The 19,063-nt window shown below is 44.6% G+C and overlaps 1 protein-coding gene across 1 annotated transcript; it reads left to right on the forward strand.

Moving 5' to 3' along the window:
• Positions 1–6,773: 6,773 nt before the first annotated feature.
• meis3 (myeloid ecotropic viral integration site 3) lies at positions 6,774–17,872 on the forward strand. Its single transcript, XM_071536937.1, is given in 14 exon segments — positions 6,774–6,846; positions 7,217–7,318; positions 11,824–11,963; positions 12,318–12,492; positions 12,589–12,639; positions 12,742–12,792; positions 13,362–13,454; positions 13,456–13,512; positions 13,797–13,905; positions 14,631–14,776; positions 15,572–15,648; positions 16,606–16,664; positions 16,753–16,839; positions 17,673–17,872. Coding segments are annotated over 13 exon segments (1,257 nt in total). The 5' UTR covers positions 6,774–6,846; positions 7,217–7,306.
• Positions 17,873–19,063: the final 1,191 nt, after the last annotated feature.

A 19,063-nucleotide genomic window follows, 5' to 3' on the forward strand; every position in this document is an offset into this window, starting at 1 on the left:
ACATGCTTTCTTATTCATGGGAAAAGTCACAATGCTAACTCGCGCAGCTTACACACACACTTGCTCTGCAGCACACACACTTTCTCTGAGCAAACACAGACAGAGCGAGACAGATGGAAAGCAAGTGAGCAAACCCAAGGCACTTTTTCACTGGATGGCTTCGATATTATCCTGCTTCTCACATTCCCTCATATCTTCGCTATTGTAAACAAGCACCCACCCACAAATAGACACACACACACACATGCTTGCACACACACATACACACACACTCCAAGAGCCGCTATCAGGGTTATCAGCCGGCACTTGCAGAGCGACAGGGCATGCTTTTTCTCTCTCTCCCTCCACCATTCCTCTCCTCCTCCTCCTCCTCCTCCTCCTCCAGCCTGTCCTGTTGATCAATGAGGAAGTTCTTGGGCCTCAGCTATTAATCAGAGCCTATCGGCTATCTGTCTGCCGAGCCAACCAATCACGGCCCTCCGACAGCTGGGCCATGACAAATGGGGCCGGGTGGAGGCGGGGAGAGAGGGGGGAGGAGGAGGGGGAGGAGGGGGAGGAGGGGAGGGGAGAGGGCACTCTATCTGATCCCAGTCAGGTCACGGCTGCACAACTGCACTTACGCACTTACAGTTGATTTTTAACATGACGAGTGAAAACACACACGCACACACACACACACATACACACACCGACGAGTACTGTACACACATGCTCACACACACACCGTACACACACACACACGCATAAACACACACATCCATACACTTGGACATGACCAAACAAACACTGGGATACATATAAAGTGTATGGAAATCAACAGTCATACATGCACTAGATGCTATTAGATATGCAGTGTATCCTACTTTGCTGACAAGCCTGTGCTGAAGCATATTTAAATTCAGTGGAGGCATTCTGCACCCATGTAGCACCCACAGTGAGCTATTACTCCAGCACCCACATCGCCTCAGACCGCACCCTCCGCTATCGACCGGCTACAGCCTCTCAAGTGACCGCTCTGTTGCCAACTGCATCGCCTTGATTTGGCTTTAGTTAGCACAACAGAGCCGGGACAAAATGTGAAACGGGGCCACCGGTGTGTTTCTGTGGAATCGGGAGCAGTGTTTCACAGTGAGGAAGCAGCAGGGTGAGGACTAACACCCGCTGATCTGCCGTCCAGCACCGAAGCCCTCGGCCTCACACCTCCAAAGCTTCATCAGCGTGCCGCCATCCCTCTTCTGCATAATCACCATGCTCACGCTCATCCATTCACATCTTATTGCCATGATTAGATTACATCTAATGCCATTACTGCGCTCCCGTCTCCCTCCTCTTCTCCCGCTCTCTCTCTCCCTCTCTCTCTCATCATGGATTTCGTGCAGATCTTATTAGTATGTGATGCAGACCAGGTCTCTCCCTTTGGATTTATGAACCCTCCGACTTCTCTCCTTTAATCTCTCCCCCCTCTCTCTCTCTCTCTCTCCCTCTTTCCTCCTCCACTCCCTTCCTGCATCTGTCCATCTATCATTCCCAGGGCCGGCGGAAGAGTATTAATCCCTCCATCCCATCTCTCACTCCTCTGGACAGATGAGGAGGTGGAGGAGGAGGGAGACGGGGGGGACGGGGTGGGAGGAAGAGGAGGAGGAGGAGGAGGAGGGGTGGAGGGTAAGAGAGCTCGGATTAGTTTTCATAATATTTCTGTAGCATTGTGGAGAAATGGAGAGGCATTACAGGTAATGTTATGCAGATTCGCTGGATCATAGGTCACCGCTGGCTGCTGCTTTGATGCCTTCAACAGGTACAGGTAGGTGTGTGTGAGCAGAAGACGGCTACAGAGGTGAGTGTGTGTGGGTGTGTTGCAGGGGCAATGCATACAGATGGGATGGTAAACAAGGTATGTGTGTGTGTGGGAGGGTGTACGTGTGTCTGTATGTGTGTGTTTGTGTGCACAAATATGAGTCAGAATGTGTTTGCCATGCAAAATTTGAATTTGCCCCCATGGAAAGTGTGCAGTTCTGCAAAAGTTCTGCAGTTCTGCAGTTCTACAACAATGCAACAGCATATTGCAGATACCTGTTGATGTCTTTTAAACACAAACACACACACACACACACACAGTATGCTCAACAGAATCCAATAAGCGCTGGACAATCAATTGAAGCGATAAGGACATTTAATGAGTCTTATCCCTGTAGGCGGTCCAGACCCCTAATTCTGCAGGGAAAAAAGAAGAAGAAGAAGAAGAAGAAGGAACGAAATCAGAGTCAAGAAAAGAAATAAACCTTTGACAAGCAGGCAGGCTATATAGCCGACTCTCCTCCTCTCCTCCATCCATCCCTTCTTCCGCCTCCCCCCCGCCCCTCCCCTCTACACAGCCCCCCACCCTCCAAGCCCCGGCGCAGTGACAGGTAGATTAAGGGGCGTGATAGATGCCCCTCTCTCTATCTCCCTCTCTCCATCTCCTCCCTCGCTCCCCCCACCCTCCCCTCCATCCATCATGGCGGCTGGTGTAATTGCGGCTGCGTGGGGCTGGCAGAGGGAGCCTCCATCCATCTCCTTAACAACAAACAGTCACAAGGACGGATGGCGCTGGCGCTCCCCAGTTAATCTCCATCTATAAGGGAGGGGGGAACCGGGGAGGTGGGGGGAGGGAGGGAGGTGAGGAGGGAGAAAGAGGAGGAGGACGAGGAGGAGGAGGAGAAAATAACAGAAGGGAGAAAGGTAGTGTTGGCTTACTATAAACAAAGAGAGAGACAGAGAGATGGAGAGGGGAAAAGGCGGAACGATGGAAAGATGGAAAGTGAGTGGAGGTGAAGTGGAGAGGAGGAGGAGGAGGAGGAGGAGGGTATAGACGCCGTGTCCAAACAGGTAGAAATAGTAGGGAAATAAAGGAAGAGGAATGGCCAGGGAGAGGAGAGCAAGAGAGAAAATGCGGGGCAAAGTTTGCAAACAGGGTGCAAGAGCGGGTCGATATGGGTGGATTGCTTGCCGTGCCAGAAAGAAAGCAGGAGAGATGAAGGAAGAGCGGGAGGGAGGGAGGGAGGGAGGGAGGGAGAAAATTTATGTCTATGCGGCCAGACGACCCAGAAACTAGAGAGGCACACGCTCATAAAAATGCACTCTGCCCCCAGCCCCCCCCGCTTTTTACCCCTCTCCGTTTCTCTCCCCTCATCCCCTCCATTTCTCTCCCTCTCTCTCTCCCTCCACCATTCCGCTCCCCCTCTCCCGGGCGGCGGAGGGTCACCGCTCTCTGATGTTTTGGGCGGCTGTGTGTGGTTCCCAGAGGTCACAGCGGCCATATTCTCTTAATGGCGGAGTCACCGAAGTCAACTAGGCTATGGGTGGCCAGCGAGCCTCCCTCTCTCTCTCTCTCTCTTTCTCCTTCTCCTTCTCTCTCTCTCTGTGTCTTTGGTGAAGTAAACTAGAATTTGTGGCAAGGTCACCAAACGGAGGGCAGCAGCAGTTAGTAGGGTTTTCTGAATGTTTTTCCACTGCGCTGATGATGGATCGACCCTACAATTCAAGTGTCAACGGCTGACAATGTCATATTTCCCTTTACACCAACAGGATCATATTGGGCAAAGAACAGGAGTTTGTAGAAAAGGGGAGTGGAGTTTGCTGTCCTCTTTTTGCAAATCTTGTGCATAACTTCAAATCATAACTTTAGTTTACAATGTCCAACTCTATTTCACACCAAGACACCCAATCCTGCAGGTAAACACACACACACACACACACACACACACACACACACGTGTCAACACAGGTTCCCTCCCCTGTTGTTGTTTCCTGTTCTCTAGCCCTGGGCAGCGCCTGCAGTGAGGCCCCACTTTGAACAGGAGCACCTTGACTCTGACCCGCCTGCACGCAAGCAAACAAGTAAGCACACAAAGTCACAGACACACACACACACACATACACCACTGCTTCCACCATCATAAACTCACTTGCATGCTTGTCTGAAAACACACACACACACACACACACACACACACACACAGTCAACAGGCCACGGTGGGTGCAGAGGAACAAGCACTTGAGCCTTGACAGGGAGTGACAAATAACTGCAGCAGCCTTGACATGCAGCATGGTGCTACAGTGAAGCTCCCTGCCTGTATTCACGCCTGTAGTGCAGGGAAACAGCCTGTAACCCTCCTGCTCTGCCCTTGACAACAGCATGAGATGGAAACCTTCTTTAACCTGGCATATAGTCAAAAAGTCAGCCTTCAGATCAGAAGCTATACATATCTGTCCCATTTGAATTGTATTTTTTTCCCCAGTACAACCAGCATACTTGCACTAGTACAGTCAAGACATAAGACGTGGAGTGTAAATATTTTATATCACCGGAAAGCACCTATACCTATACTGACAACTGTATGAATGTAGGTACATGACGCTCCAACTTTACTGTCTTTGGATAATTGAGATTGGAAATCTTCACTCATTCAAACACCCAGTTAGGAATTCACCAAGAAAATGTTCTAAAAGGATCATTGTGGCTTCTTAAATAAATAAATAAAACAACAAAATAGGATTTTTAAGCCCTATGTGCTCAAGGTAGAGGTTGCATTTGATTTGTATCATTGTATAAAAATCTTAACTCAACATACCTGTCCCCATACAAAGGACAGATACCTTGAGTAGCTGCAAACTGGACATCACAATTCCTAGAAACTCTGACCAATGAGATTGTTTAATTGTTCTGCTCTTTATTTAACAAGGATTCATTATACTTTATATAATCATGCTGTTTGATAGATCTAAGACGCCTGTACTTCAGCCAAATCAAATAATACTTTTGTTTGTGTGTTGTAAATCAGTTTAATCTACATGTTTACAAAAGCAATTTTCTGCTGTAGCAGGTTTAGAGGTTAAAGAGACCATCCTGGTTGAAGGTCTCTGGTTCAGTCCCAGCAACAGCCATGTTGCCTGTTGAAGTGTCTTTAAGCAAGACACTGAAACTAACTGCTCACTCTAAATGCCTAATATCTCAAATATAGCCTATTTGTATATTGTAAAGCCTATAGCTTTTCCAAAAATCCTTACTGATTCACCTACATTGATTCACACCTATAGCTTAATCAGCCTTTTCATTCAGCCTGTTAACAAAGTGAAAACAAGCCTTTTTCCAGCCCATTGACACTTTTTCATGGCTGCATTATAGGCTCAGTGTTGCGGGGGGTTTAGCGCTGTGATCACCCCTGTCGGAGAGCAGCACCCTGCCGAGTTGAAAGACCCCAGGCTGGATGTATGGAGAAGGGGCCTTCGCCAGCGGCCCCACGCTCAAACTCCACGGCGCCCGCGGAGCCGCCTGCCCCGGCCCGCTGTTCCCTGCCAAGCCGCTGCTGATTGAAGTGCAGCCGCCTGTTGGCCGTGCGCAGCGGGAGAAGGGAAAGAGGAGCGTTTTGAATAATTATTATGTTACTTAGGTGTCATTTACAACACAAGACCAAGAGTTTAGCTATGCCACGAACATGTGAAAGGGCTTTTTCTCCCTCTTTCTCTCTCTCAAGTTGAAATTAGAGGGAAAAACTTTCTCATGAGAATGGTTTTGTTTTCTCACTTCCCAAAGAGAGCAATCAACAAAAAAGGGGGCCAAAGGCGAAACGGTGACATTTGGGCTGCGTCAAAAGGCTAGCCTACAATAGACGTCGACAAAAACAATAAAGCACCTTTAAAGCTATTATCAGCCAATAAAATTCTTGTCATCACGCACGCTTCAAACTTATTTATGGCTCAGTACTATCAGACAACACAAAATAAAATACATCAAAAACTCTCTACTTCTGACAAAATGCAACATTTTTTGTAACAATTAGAAGAAAACTCTTAGCTCTCCCTTTGTGCTTAAAACAAATCCAGTGTGCCACTTCATTGTGTTAAAATGCTATTTAAGCAAATATTTTCAATATGTGTGTGTTGCAGTTGCATAGGCCTTATTGGGTCTAATAGATCCTGCTTCTTCTTTTTTTTTTTTTTTTTTATAAAAAATAGTGTTGCAAACTGAAGACAATTGTGTGTGAGTGACAATACATTAAATGCCCTTATCATGTCAATTGATTGTCCAGAGCTTATTGGATTCTGTTGAACATACTCTCTCGCTCTCACTGTGTGTGTGTGTGTGTGTGTGTGTGTGTGTGTGTGTGTGTGTGTGTGTGTGTGTGTGTGTGCGCGCGCGCGCGCGTTATCACGATTCTTCTCCCAAGCTATCCCGAGATGATAATAATCACGTTGTGGCCGGCGCGGGCTGCTGCTGCAAGGATGAGGAGAAAGGAGGAAAGGATGGAGGGATGATGGAGGAGTGATAACAGCGCCGTGCGTGGAGGAGAGCCGTGCCGCGGAGATAAAACGATCGAGGGGGTCTTCTTCTTCTCTGGCGTTTGTGTGTGATAAGGAGGAGGAGAGGGAGGAGGAGGAGGAGGAGGGGAGGAGGAAGGAGGGAGGGGGGCCAAGAGACCCCGTCGCGTTTTGACCCCCCAAACCTCTCCGCGCACCGCCACCATCACCACTCCTTCTCCTCCTCCTCCTGTTCTTCTTCTTCTTCTTCTTCTGCTGCTCTCCTCTCCTCTTCAGACTGAAAACACCATCGTTCATTCCCGGCCGTGACATTTTCCAGCCTGTCGCCTTATGCTCCGCGGACAGCGAGCACAAGGAGCCAAAAAAAACACAGAGGGACGCTGTCTATCCTCCACAGCACCGAGCATCCCGACGGCTGCAAGCCGGACCAGGAGGCGCACCAGGCGGACCCGAGGCGCTGCACGAACCGCTGCTCCGATCCTCCACGTTATTGGACTACCGTAGACCACGGCCTGAACAGGACTGGATACGGCGAACCTTTCCGTTTCGGTGGGATATTTTATGCCGTTTATTGGAGCCCCGTATATTTCCCCGTAATGTGTTCTACTGCTAGTAGCATATGATTGGCTGCGAGCTTTATTATATCGTTTAGTACGGCTCAGCGTAATTAATGGTGTATAGCCAAAAGGGTATCTAAGGATATCTGTCGACCATATAATCTCCAATCCCACCATAATGTTGTTGTGTACAGTGTAATGGGCTAGATGTAAATACACAAATGACACACAGGAGGAGCAGGTCTTGACTGTTTACTATCTGTAGCCCTCTTTATTCAAAATCCTGGGACTGTTTGTGCATGGTGTTCATCACATTTTCAACTTCAGTACTAATTAAAAAGCCTATTTACTTCCATTTCCAGGAGACCAGGGACAGAGGAAGGGAGGAAAGCTCGCGGGACTAGCCGGGCGGCGCATCATCCTATCCGGTGTAGGACTGGCTGTCGAGTCGCATGGATAAGAGGGTAGGTCGGATGGTTGCGGGCTATGATTTAGACTATGTAGGGATGGTAGAATATATGCAAATATCACTGAGTAGAAGAGACACACTAAACTACATAAATGAGTTAATAGAAGAATAAAGCGGACAGGACCTAATTCCTTGCGCGGCTGGGTCTCTGGTCGGGTAGCAGCCACAGAAAATACAAGGCCCACTGGAAATAGACTAGTGGACTGTTGGTGTGGAGTTAATGTTTAGGGAAACACAGCAGAAAAACATGCAGGCAATAACCTAATTAAAGCATCGTGATCCTAGTCACTGAGAAGAGAAGAAATAGCCTACTGGTAAATGAATTTGTTATAGGCTATTTTTTCCATTTTTGTCATATACTGTTATAGCAAAAAGATTTGATCTTTATACTTGAACCGTAGTAGAACCCTTTTGGTGCCATAAAGAACACTTTTAGAAAGGTTCTCTATAGCACCATGCTGAAATGGTTTTACATATAGAACCATTTAAGGTGGTATGAACCACACTGGGTTGTTTACTCTGATTTTCCAGTTTTATTTTGAAGTATAACAAACAAGGAGATAATTTCAGTTATTGCCACTCAAGTCCAATGAAGATCCCTCCTTTTATCTGTGAATATGTTGCAGTGCAATTTATAATGTACAAATAAGGGGCAATACAGATCCCAGTAGTCAGATACATTTTATGAGGAACTGTTGATTCAGGTTTAAGATTTCATCCTTTCCTCTAAATAATACAGATTGATTGTTACATAGCCTAATGTTAGTCAGCAATTATAATGGCACATAAGGGCTAGACAGAGTAGGTCAGAAGAGGAGAGGAGAGGAGAGGCAGCTCTCCAACTCGGTAAGTAGGTCAGGTTTTTTGCTACAGTGATTCAGAAGCATGGTGGAGGAGAAACAGGCAGAGGCTGATGGGCAGCAGGCGGAGTGAGACCTCTTCTATGAGGAATAGAGCAATTACAGAGGTGGAAATCACTGCTATGTAAAAACATCAGGGAGAGGGCTGAGAAATAAGGACGGAAGGAAGGCACAGAGACACACAGACGCACATAACGACAACAACAATCTGAAAAACACAAACATGGATTAAGCCATTAGGGCAGTGGTTCCCAAAGTGGGGTCTGGGAGCCTCCAGCGGGCCTTGAGAGTTTTCCAGGAAGGTCCCACAGTAAAAGGTAGAATACTTTAATTTTGCTACTAGGTTATTTCACTCCCTGAATGTAAGCACAATGACAGAAAATATAAAGTTGACTGTTGAGACAATAGGTTTCACTGTCCCCACTGTTGCTATACCTTCCCCACTGTAGCCTATAGACAGTTACTGTATGTGATTCTTTATAGAGTCATATAACAACCAAAATAGTCACATGGGGTTCCTTAGAACAAAATGTTATCAAATGGTGGTCCGTGGTTTACTGTGTGTCTGTTTGGGATTCCTTTGCTGAAAACGTTTGGGATTCCCTGATTTAGAGAAAAGGTCAAAACGGTTTTATTCTAATGGAAGCAACGGACGCAACACGCTGCTCTCACTCAAACGCGGCCAATCTGCAACAAGTAGAGTTTTGTGTTTATTAACCTGCTATAAATGTCGGAGCTCAATTGTCTGTATATTATAATTGTGATCTTTAGAAACAAATACGCAAAATTCTCGTCTTGTTTCTATTTCTTTTTTGTTTCCCCGTAATGTGATAAAGGCTTTTAAATGGCAGTTGTCGGCTTCTCTCATCAATATTGAGGATAGAAAAATAGGCCTATAAGCCAGTTGTAAGTTTTCAACTTTTAATGAAACTGGAAAAAAAAAACCTGAGGAACTGTGAAACTTTTTTTTAAGAATAAGTAGGCTATGCTCTAGCCTTCAAATGCAGTTAGGAGTCACTTACATATTGAAATCGAAATTATTCCTGGCTTTACAATTTCTAGAGGTAAAAACAGTCCTATAATAATTCCCATTTTCATCGTTTTGTTTTCTTAATTGATGCATTGTGGAAACTTAATTGAAATTAGTTTGAAGCGGTTGGCTTTTCATGTAGAAATAGAGTGGACGATTCAAATTATAATCACATTTAACATGAATATTTCCAAAGTATAAACAAATAGCACTCTTTCTAAATATGAAGGAAGGTTGATTAATTCGGCAGGATTACACGTCAAAAGTATTTCAAATAAGAAAAGGAGTGGGTCCAAATTTCGTCTTCATCATTACCACTTATTGCCGTTTATTGCAAATTGTAATGTTTCGATCCGATATAAACCCAGTTATAAATTGTTAAATGAGTTTTTCCCTAAAGCTCGTGTTGCCCAGGGGAATTGTCACAGCATAAGTAGCCTGTACGCCTGTTATAATAACTGTTATGGGCCTGTTGAAATAACACGATTACAACGTATAATGTAAATGTTGTCCTCCCATCTGAAGCCTCTCTCCCAGCTCCGTGACTTTAAAAAAGGGAAAATTCGTGGAATTTGTCATCTTGACTTGTGCGCTTTGATCCGCTTGACGCACAGAAACCCGATCGGGGCCGTGCGTAAAGAGAGACGCGCAATCCGATAGCGGTGATTGTGTTAATAGCCAGCCTCCATAAAACTAGAAGGTGTCCCGGGCCAGGGCCTCAGAGCAGGTGCTTTCTGTGATCCCGGTGGCCATATGGGACTCTGAAATACAACAATTTGATAAGCCATTTAGGACAGTGGTTCCCAAAGTGTGGTCTGGAGACCTCCAGGGGGCCTGGAGAGGCGTTTCCACGAAGGTCCGTCATGCAGCAAAAAGAGGAATAGTTTAGTTTCACTGTTATTTCAGCACAATGAGAGAATGACTTTTAGTTATAGGTTTCAGCTGTCCACACTGCTGCTACCCCCCACTTACAGTTTAGACAGTTATCCACTAAAACAAAAACCTTCTCAGATTGGGTTCCTTAACATAAAATCTAATCAAATGAGCGTCTGAGGTCTATTTGGGGTTCTATTTGAAGATATAAAAAAGTTTAGGAACTGATGATTTGGGGAAATTGTCAAAACAGTTCTGGCCTAACATAATGCCACAGCATATTACTCATTCAGAGTCACCTTAAAGCTTTAAATGCAGGGGTTAAATTCTGAACTAACGTGTAAGAATGACTTTTAGTTCTAGGTTTCACTCTTCCCACTGTTACCTCCCCACCTACAGTGTAAACAGTGACACACTTGAGCAGTAAATCAAATCATAACCTCATGAGGTTGCCTGCCAGGGGAATTGTTCTCACAGTATAACTTTTATGGGTTGGTTAAAGTAACACCAAACTGAAAGGTGGCCACCTAGCATGTGCTGTCTGCCATCCCAGTGGCCATATGGGCCTGTGATTGGACTTTAATCCACCAGAAACAGAAACAGAGGCAGTTCTGCTGACCTGAGCAACGCCACCTCAGAGACAGAAGCTGCAGTGAAGCACAAATTAGCTCTGTAATGCAGAGAGGGACGGAAACAGAGAGAGAGAGAGAGAGAGAGACAGGGAAACAAGGGAGTCAGACTTATGTTTATTCATGAAACTATGTGTAAGTGCCAGTATCAGGGCATGTGTGTATGTGAGTGTGTTTGTGCGCAGGCCCCAGTGAGGCTGTCACAGCCGGTTGTGAGGGACGTCTCAGCACGGCTCCTGTCTAGTCTGAGTTTAGGAGGGAGGAGAGAACATGAGCTGCTGCAGGCTCACTGTCATCTGCTTTGTCTTTCTCCAAGGAACTCATCTCTCTCTCCCTTCCCCATCCTCTGCTCCTCTATTAAGCACAAATGCATAGACTCACATATAACAAACAGACACTTGGGCTTGTGAAACACACATGTACATACACACTGCCACTGTCAAACGTCCAAACAGCCTTGTCTTCAGCTTGACCATCATGCACTTTTCAGTTTATCCAATGGGGTTTTGAAAGGGCTTTATATAAAACTAAGGGTGGTAGAGTTTTCTCAACCCACAGAGGAGCATGGAATCCTTAAATTGAAGTGAAAACATGAAAATCACCAATATTGGATTTGAATTTTCATATGACAGCGATATACACACACACACACACACACACACAAATTGCATTGCACAGCACAGATAACGACACAGCCCATGCACGTATACACACACCCAGGGATCTAATTAGTTGGGTTCCTATTTGTGAAGTGGAGTTTATCCCCCTTTTTATGCTGACATAAACGTTTATGAGCTGTATTTTATAGTCCACACCACAGTAAGTAGTATCAAACTGATGCAAGTTATAAAAGACAGGGTCTGTTAAGGAACAGGACACTTAAATGAATGTTTTTTTGAAAATATAATTGATTTTTGTTTATATTGGTGATGATGAACTACTGGAGGTCATAGTTTATGCACCTTTTTATTTACCACCGCAGCACTGCATACACTCACAGCTGCAAATACACACACACACACACACACACACACACACACACACGTCAGTCAGCACAGATATTGAATATGTCTCATGTTTTCTCTCTTTCCATCTGATTGCGTTTCAGTATGAAGAGCTGGTGCACTACTCGGGGTCGGAGGGCATGTCGGTGGGGGGGTACGCCGACACTCTGAGGTCACTTCCTCCCCCTCAGTATGGACCCACCGTCCCCGACTCCCTCAAACACCACAGAGACCAGATCTATGGGTGAGTGTGTGTATTTGGGTGTGTGTGTTTGTAACCCTACATGCTGGAAACAATGATTTGTGTAGCCTTAATTGTCCAAACTCTGGTTGAACTTTGCACTATTTAAACAACATGTGTTCTAATCTAATGAGTAGATTCATTTAAAGCATTTAAACGGTGTGCGTGTGTATTTACTATATGTGAAGCATGTACAGTTGTCTTTCCCATAAATACTGTGGTCCAAAGTTTATTTTAACACGTTCTGTCGATGTATCATATGTGTACACTATGTCAACTGTTACTGTGTTTATGTCCAGTATGTTAATTGTGTGTGTGTGTGTGTCTCTCTGTGTGTGTGTGTGTGTGTGCGTGCAGTCACCCACTGTTCCCATTGCTGGCCTTAGTGTTTGAGAAGTGCGAGCTCGCCACTTGCTCCCCTCGAGACTCCGCCTCCCTCTCAGCCACCTCCCACCTCCCCGGCATGACCAATCACAGCGACGTCTGCTCCTCCGACTCCTTCAACGACGACATCGCCGCGTTTGCCAAACAGGTGAGCGACGGCCCGGGCAGCCAATCACAGAGGAGAAGTCGATAGGTGCTTATTTTTAAATGGGTCTGGCTATAATTAGTTTGATTTGTGTTTCAGATTCGTTCTGAGAAGCCCATATTCTCCTCCAATCCTGAGCTGGACAACTTGGTATGATGCACATATTAAGATAAAACTAGCATAAATAACATACTTTAAAGTGTTAATGGAGGATTATGTATTGATAATTAATTTGCGTCCTCTTTTCCACAGATGATCCAGGCTATACAGGTTCTTCGCTTTCATTTGCTGGAACTAGAGAAGGTTTGTTTTATTTTTACACATTTTGATCATGCTTATTTTTTCATGGATTTATTTGATAGGGGAACTTTGTGTGTTCATGTGCTCAAGGCAAGGTTGGACATCTGAGACTTCAGAGTCGCCTGCTAAAGAGCGTTGCATTCACATGCTATTATATTGGAAAATCAAACCTGGAACGATAACAAACATGGACGTCCTGCAGCTTAACAAGCTGATTAAACAAGCTTCATTAAAACAGATGTTAGTTATGATGATTAGTCTGCCAGCCACAAACATGTAATAAACATGCATGTGTATATAAGTGTTTCCTTACTGTTGACAGACACAAAACATGATTTTCCATCATGTTGAGAAGGTTAAAGGTTGTCATTGTGTCATAACACGGAAACCAAAAATTCAAGATTTTCCATGAATTTCCAAGTAGGAAATTAATTTTACTGATATCCAATAGCAAGGACTCAAAAAGAAATGCATTATACTTATTTCATATGTATTTTCACTTTGTTGCCACTTGTTTAGACATGAAAGCGGTATTAACAGTGAATGCTGATGATGTAAACCTCTCCCCCAAGGTGCATGACCTGTGTGACAACTTCTGCCATCGCTACATCACCTGCCTGAAGGGCAAAATGCCCACGGACCTGGTCCTGGATGATCGGGAGGGCGGGGTCCAAGTCAGATATGGAGGATTTCACTGGCTCCTGCACCAGTCTGTCAGAGCAGGTAAGAAAAAGCAGAGAGTTACTTCAGTTAGCTGCTAGGAAGTGAATGCCAAACAGCATGCAGTCACACTGGAGGTGACAATGTCAAACCTAATCCTCCATCCACCTCTCCATCCATCTGTCTGGCTCCGTCACTCCTCCATCTGTCTGAATATCTCTTCCATACCTCCTTCCTCCAACTCTCTCCGACTCTCCTCCGACTGTAAACCCCCCGTCCTCCCACCACTTTACCTCTAACCTTTTCCCTCTCTCCCTCTTTCTCCTTCTCTCTCTCTCTCTCTGCAGAATGCATCCTGGTTACGTGAGCCGGATGAATGTGCCACGACTCCTCTGGGAACACCAGGCACCTGTGGCCTGCCCTCACACAGCACAGCAGACAACTGTAGCGACACAGGTACACACACGCAAACAAACACACACACATGCAAACACACAAGAACTCACATACAAAAATATATGTATACTCAGAGAGAACATTGCATTGCACAGCACAGATAAATGCAGAGAAACCGGCATGCATGTACACTTATAGCCACAACAAACACGTGCACACACACACAACATGCATGCATACTGTACATGCATAGCATATTATAACAGGCACTCTAGGGTTAGGCGATATATGAGTTCGCTGATATATGGAGCCGATATTGGCCTTCTATTAAAAATCAGATATCAAGCAATCAGTGTCGTCCACCTCTGATACGATGCAGTTTGTTTGATTACATATTTGTTGTAGAAATGATTAATACTACACTGGTTGTCTATGGGAAGCCCTTAACCTGAATTGATTCTAATGTGACATTATGCATGAATGTTTTTATTATTATTATTATGCTGGCTTTGAATAGAGAGTTTTAGAGTCACATAATGGTCTAACTGCTGTTTCAGAGGCTTTTCCATCCTGCAATAATCAAATGAAACACTGAATACCTGTAAAGTTTTGCTGTGAAAATGGTTTTAAAGATATAAATATTGCCACAAAATTATATATTATATATATATCATAGTATTAGCAGTTTCAATCAAAAAATATCCTTCAAAATCCCATATCAGTCGAACCCTAATAGACACCCACACACACTCCTTCTGATGCGATGTGTGTGTGTCTCCCTGCAGGCGACGGTCTGGACGGAGGAGTGGCCTCCCCCAGTACAGGAGAGGAGGACGAGACGGACCGAGAGAGGAGGAACAACAAGAAGAGAGGCATCTTCCCCAAGGTGGCCACCAACATCATGAGAGCATGGCTCTTCCAGCACCTATCGGTATTTTGTTCATCTTTTTATCACGTGAAATTTTAAATAATAATGAATGATTTTGGACAATAATTAAAAGAACAAAACAAAGAAAGACTGTGTATGAGAAAGGATGACAGAATAATTACTAAAATAGAGGATCTAGAGTGAGGGAAAACATCACTGATGAGAATAGAGAGAGGAGAGCCGAGCCAATAATGAATGTCAATTAAATTAAATGAAAAATAGGGGGGGATTAAGTGATTATGTGAATATGGTCAGTATTGAATCAGTGTTGGAACTGATAGAAACGGAGAGAGTAATGGTTGGTGAGGTGGTTAGATTGGTAATTAGCTATTAAATGAGGCAGGTCAAATGATGCTTCACTCTAATTACTACAGTGAGAGGGAGAGAGAGAGAGAGAGAGAGGGAGTGAGAGAGAGAGAGAGAGAGGGAGAGAGAGAGAGAGAGAGAGAGAGAGAGGTCGCTGTGGTTCAAAGTGTGTGAGTGTTGATGAATTATGAATTCAGATGTAATGTCATCAGTATTCACCCTGCGCCCGCTCATTGCTCTCACATACAGTATTTCATTCTTCGTTTGAGCTGAGGTTTTATTAGGTTGCCGCTAACCTCAAGATGATTCTCCTGTTTTTTTTCATAAGCTTTTATTCACACGATTGAAAGAAAGCCTTAATGAAGTGGCTGCGATAATAATAATGAAATCCTTGGACATTTTCATTTCTCAAGAGCAAAATCCCACTGTCAAATGTCAGTGTGTGTGTGTGTTTGGATTTCTTTGACCGCCGCCCTGTGTGTCCTTCCCCAGCACCCGTACCCGTCCGAGGAGCAGAAGAAGCAGCTGGCACAGGACACTGGACTGACCATCTTACAGGTCAACAACTGGTCAGTACGCTTCCGATCAATACACTAATTCTAGCCTGTGGCTCATCAATAATCAGTTAAACTGTCTTGTTTAAATGTACAGCGTCAACTTTCAAATTAACAACATGGCTGCTGCCTGGTCGATAGTCTATTGGCGTGATAGAAATGAACATTGTCTATATTTACCCAAAACCACTCACTTAAGCTGCACATTTTTTGCCTATTATTTGTTTTTATCTGTATAGTTTGTGTGGATAAATGTCAATAAGATAAAAATAATGTGTTATCTACTTTATAAAAAGGCGATCTGCAGCAGAGGAAGTATTGTCCAACCAAGCACTTTTTTCCTGAAGCATGCAGCGCAGTAAAATTTCAATTGTTCCATGTTCATAAAACAGAATGGCAAATCAATATCCAATAATCAGCTGATTTATTGCACCCCAGACCCCTATTCCCTCCTGAGCCACATACACACACACAGAGCATCTCCCTGTTGCTGATCACTTAGTTATCACATACTGATCAATTCTCTGTATCCCTGTCACCCACACACAAACACACACACACTAACCCATATATATTTATATATATCGTCCTGTGTGTATTAAATACAAAACAATATATTTTATAATCTGATAATATATATGTTTTTGTTTTTTTACTGTTTCCCGGTTGCACGCGCACGCACAAACACACACACACACACACACACCCCAGCCAATCAATGTAGATCAATCAATTATCACAGGGCAATCAATACTTGCTCTGCCCTAACGTTGATTTACTTTGCCCTCTGAAAGGGTTAAGTGGTTGTAAAAAGGAAAAGGTTAATAGTCTCCTGGTCAGCCTTTTTCTCCATTAACGGGTGGCCTCTTCCACCGTTCTTCCTCTTTTTATCCATCCATCTCTCTCTCTCTGTTTTCATATTCTTTCATCTGTTTCTCCTCCTAACCTCCTCTCCCTCTCGTCCCTGCGCAGGTTCATCAATGCCAGGAGGAGAATAGTTCAGCCTATGATTGACCAGTCCAATCGCTCAGGTTGGTGTTTATCAGTCAGTCAATCAGTCAGTCAGCCTGTATATATGAATGTGAGTGTGTGTGTCTGACAGTGTGTGTTGTCTTCCAGGTCAAGGCGGCCCCTACAGCCCGGAGGGAGCAGCTCTCGGGGGCTACGGGCTTGACGGACAGGCCCACCTCGGCCTCAGAGCAGCAGGTAGCCTATAGGAACCATCGCTTACTATCACTCACTGTCACATACATACATAACACCAGGGGTGGAAACAGTACAATGTATCATACTCAAGTAGAAGTGATGTTACATAATATACATAATATATACATAACTTGAGTAGAAGTGAAATTCCTGTAAAAAAATATTAAAAGTATAAAAATTCATATAAATGTCAGAGTGAAAGTTGCAGTTACTTGCAAAAGCAGAATGTTATTACATATGGTCTTGTCCATGCAATGCAAACAAAGAGGACAGAGTTTAACAGGGGACTCTATGAAAATAAAGCATATAAAGAAGCATAGTGTGAATCAGCACTAATTTAAGATGTGTTAGTGGTGGTTTCTGCATAAATTATCCCTCTTTTCTTCACCAGTGTTTTCACAATTGTAAATCTAAATAGGCCAAGGTCATGGATGAGTCATGGAAATTTTTTGGATCTCTCATCAGTCGTAAATTACCAGTTTCTGATGCAAAATTTATGGATGCAAATTGTAGCGAAGTATAATTCATAAGACAAACATACCAACAAAGTAAAATTACTACAATTAGTGCAAAAAAAGCTACTCCTTTACTTTAACAAGAGTAATTGCAATTTGTTGCTTCCACCGTTGCAAGTCACATATCATAAGCTACAGTACATAAGGACAGTTTGCTTGAATGAGGATTATGTGAGACTGTGACAATACGCTACTGCATATCTGCTATTCCCCCATCAATCCGCTCACAATAACAATATTCCATTTCACCATAAAGATTATTTTGTCTTTACTCACAATGAAAATACATTCCCATCCCCGCTGTCTTTCTCCCCCCAGGTCTCCAGGGCATGTCCACTCTGCCAGGCGACTACCCCGGCGCTCTGCTGTCCCAGCCGGGCTACCCTCCCCACCCGGGACCCTCTCTCCACCCCTACCCGGGCCCGCACCCCCACCCCGCCATGCTGCTCCACCCCCCGCCACACACGCACCCCGCGGAACCACTCCTCGCGCAGGGACTGGACATACATGCACACTAGCTGCTGGGGGAGGGTGTGTGCGCGTGTGTGTGTGTGTGTGTGGAGTAGATGTGTGTGGTGGGGATCTGTATGTGCTAAGGGATCTGTCCTTTGTGAGTGTGTGAGTGTGTGTGTGTGTGTGTGTGTGTGTGTGTGTGTGTGTGTGTGTTTGTGTGTGTGCACGCCTGCGTATGTGTAATGACGCATACAGTACACTATTTAGAAGAAAAAGACACATTGCTCTGAAAGTTTACATTCCCCCTGAAAGACACTGACCTCGATGTAGCTGCTCACATCCTCCACTCGCTAAACCCACACACACACACACACACACACACACACACACACACACACACACACACACACACACAGAGTCTGAACCTGTAGGTTTAAGCCATACCTCTTTCAGAGTAGAAGTGCTTCCTCCTTTCCAAACCCTCCACTGTGTCCTGTGGGTGAGACACATGCTTTAAGACTACACTTCCCATCATGCCTGCTGAACCGCGAGAAGACGGTCGACCGGACAGACGGATGAATATTTATTTGAATATATCTGTCTTCGGCCGCGAAGACTTCACCACAGCCCAGGGATGTCACCGAACGGGACTCTGATCCTCTGACCGCGCCTTCTTCCCTGCTTCCTGTCTTCCTGCACACGTGACTGTCAAAAAAACACACACACACACACACATACACACTTTATTTAAAGCTGATTTGAGTTTTTTCTTAATCTATTTTTGTATTTATGCGTGCCACTCCGGGCAGATGCAGCTTCACGTGAGCTTGTTGAATATTAGTGCTCTTCCTCAGCATGAAGCTATACACTATGAATGACTTCCAGTCTGCCTCGCTCTCGTACCACTGACCTCCTTAATGAAGATGCCAAGAGGTGTCAGTTACCTTAGGATCGTCAACACACACACAGTATACGGAAAGCCATGTAAACACAAACACACACACACACACACACACACAAACCTCTGTAAGCATTTCTAGTCCAGTGTTTGTCTGTCACAGCGGTGTGAGGGGAGCTGCAGCCAAAGGACTCTTCTAAACATTCTGCTCCTTCTCCACTCTGTATGAGTCTGTACCGGTCCGACCGCAGAATCCATTTCTGAATGATGGGAAATATAGTTATGACGACTATGATGTTATGATTATAGTATTAAAACTTCTTTTTTGTAAGGCTGTTGTCGTTGGTCATCTGTTTGA

Source organism: Centroberyx affinis, unplaced genomic scaffold (genome assembly GCF_046629955.1).
Source record: "Centroberyx affinis isolate AG114_WGS23_722 - 3 ecotype Tasmania unplaced genomic scaffold, CSIRO-AGI_Caff_v1 ptg002960l_1, whole genome shotgun sequence".
Classification (NCBI taxonomy): domain Eukaryota; kingdom Metazoa; phylum Chordata; class Actinopteri; order Beryciformes; family Berycidae; genus Centroberyx; species Centroberyx affinis.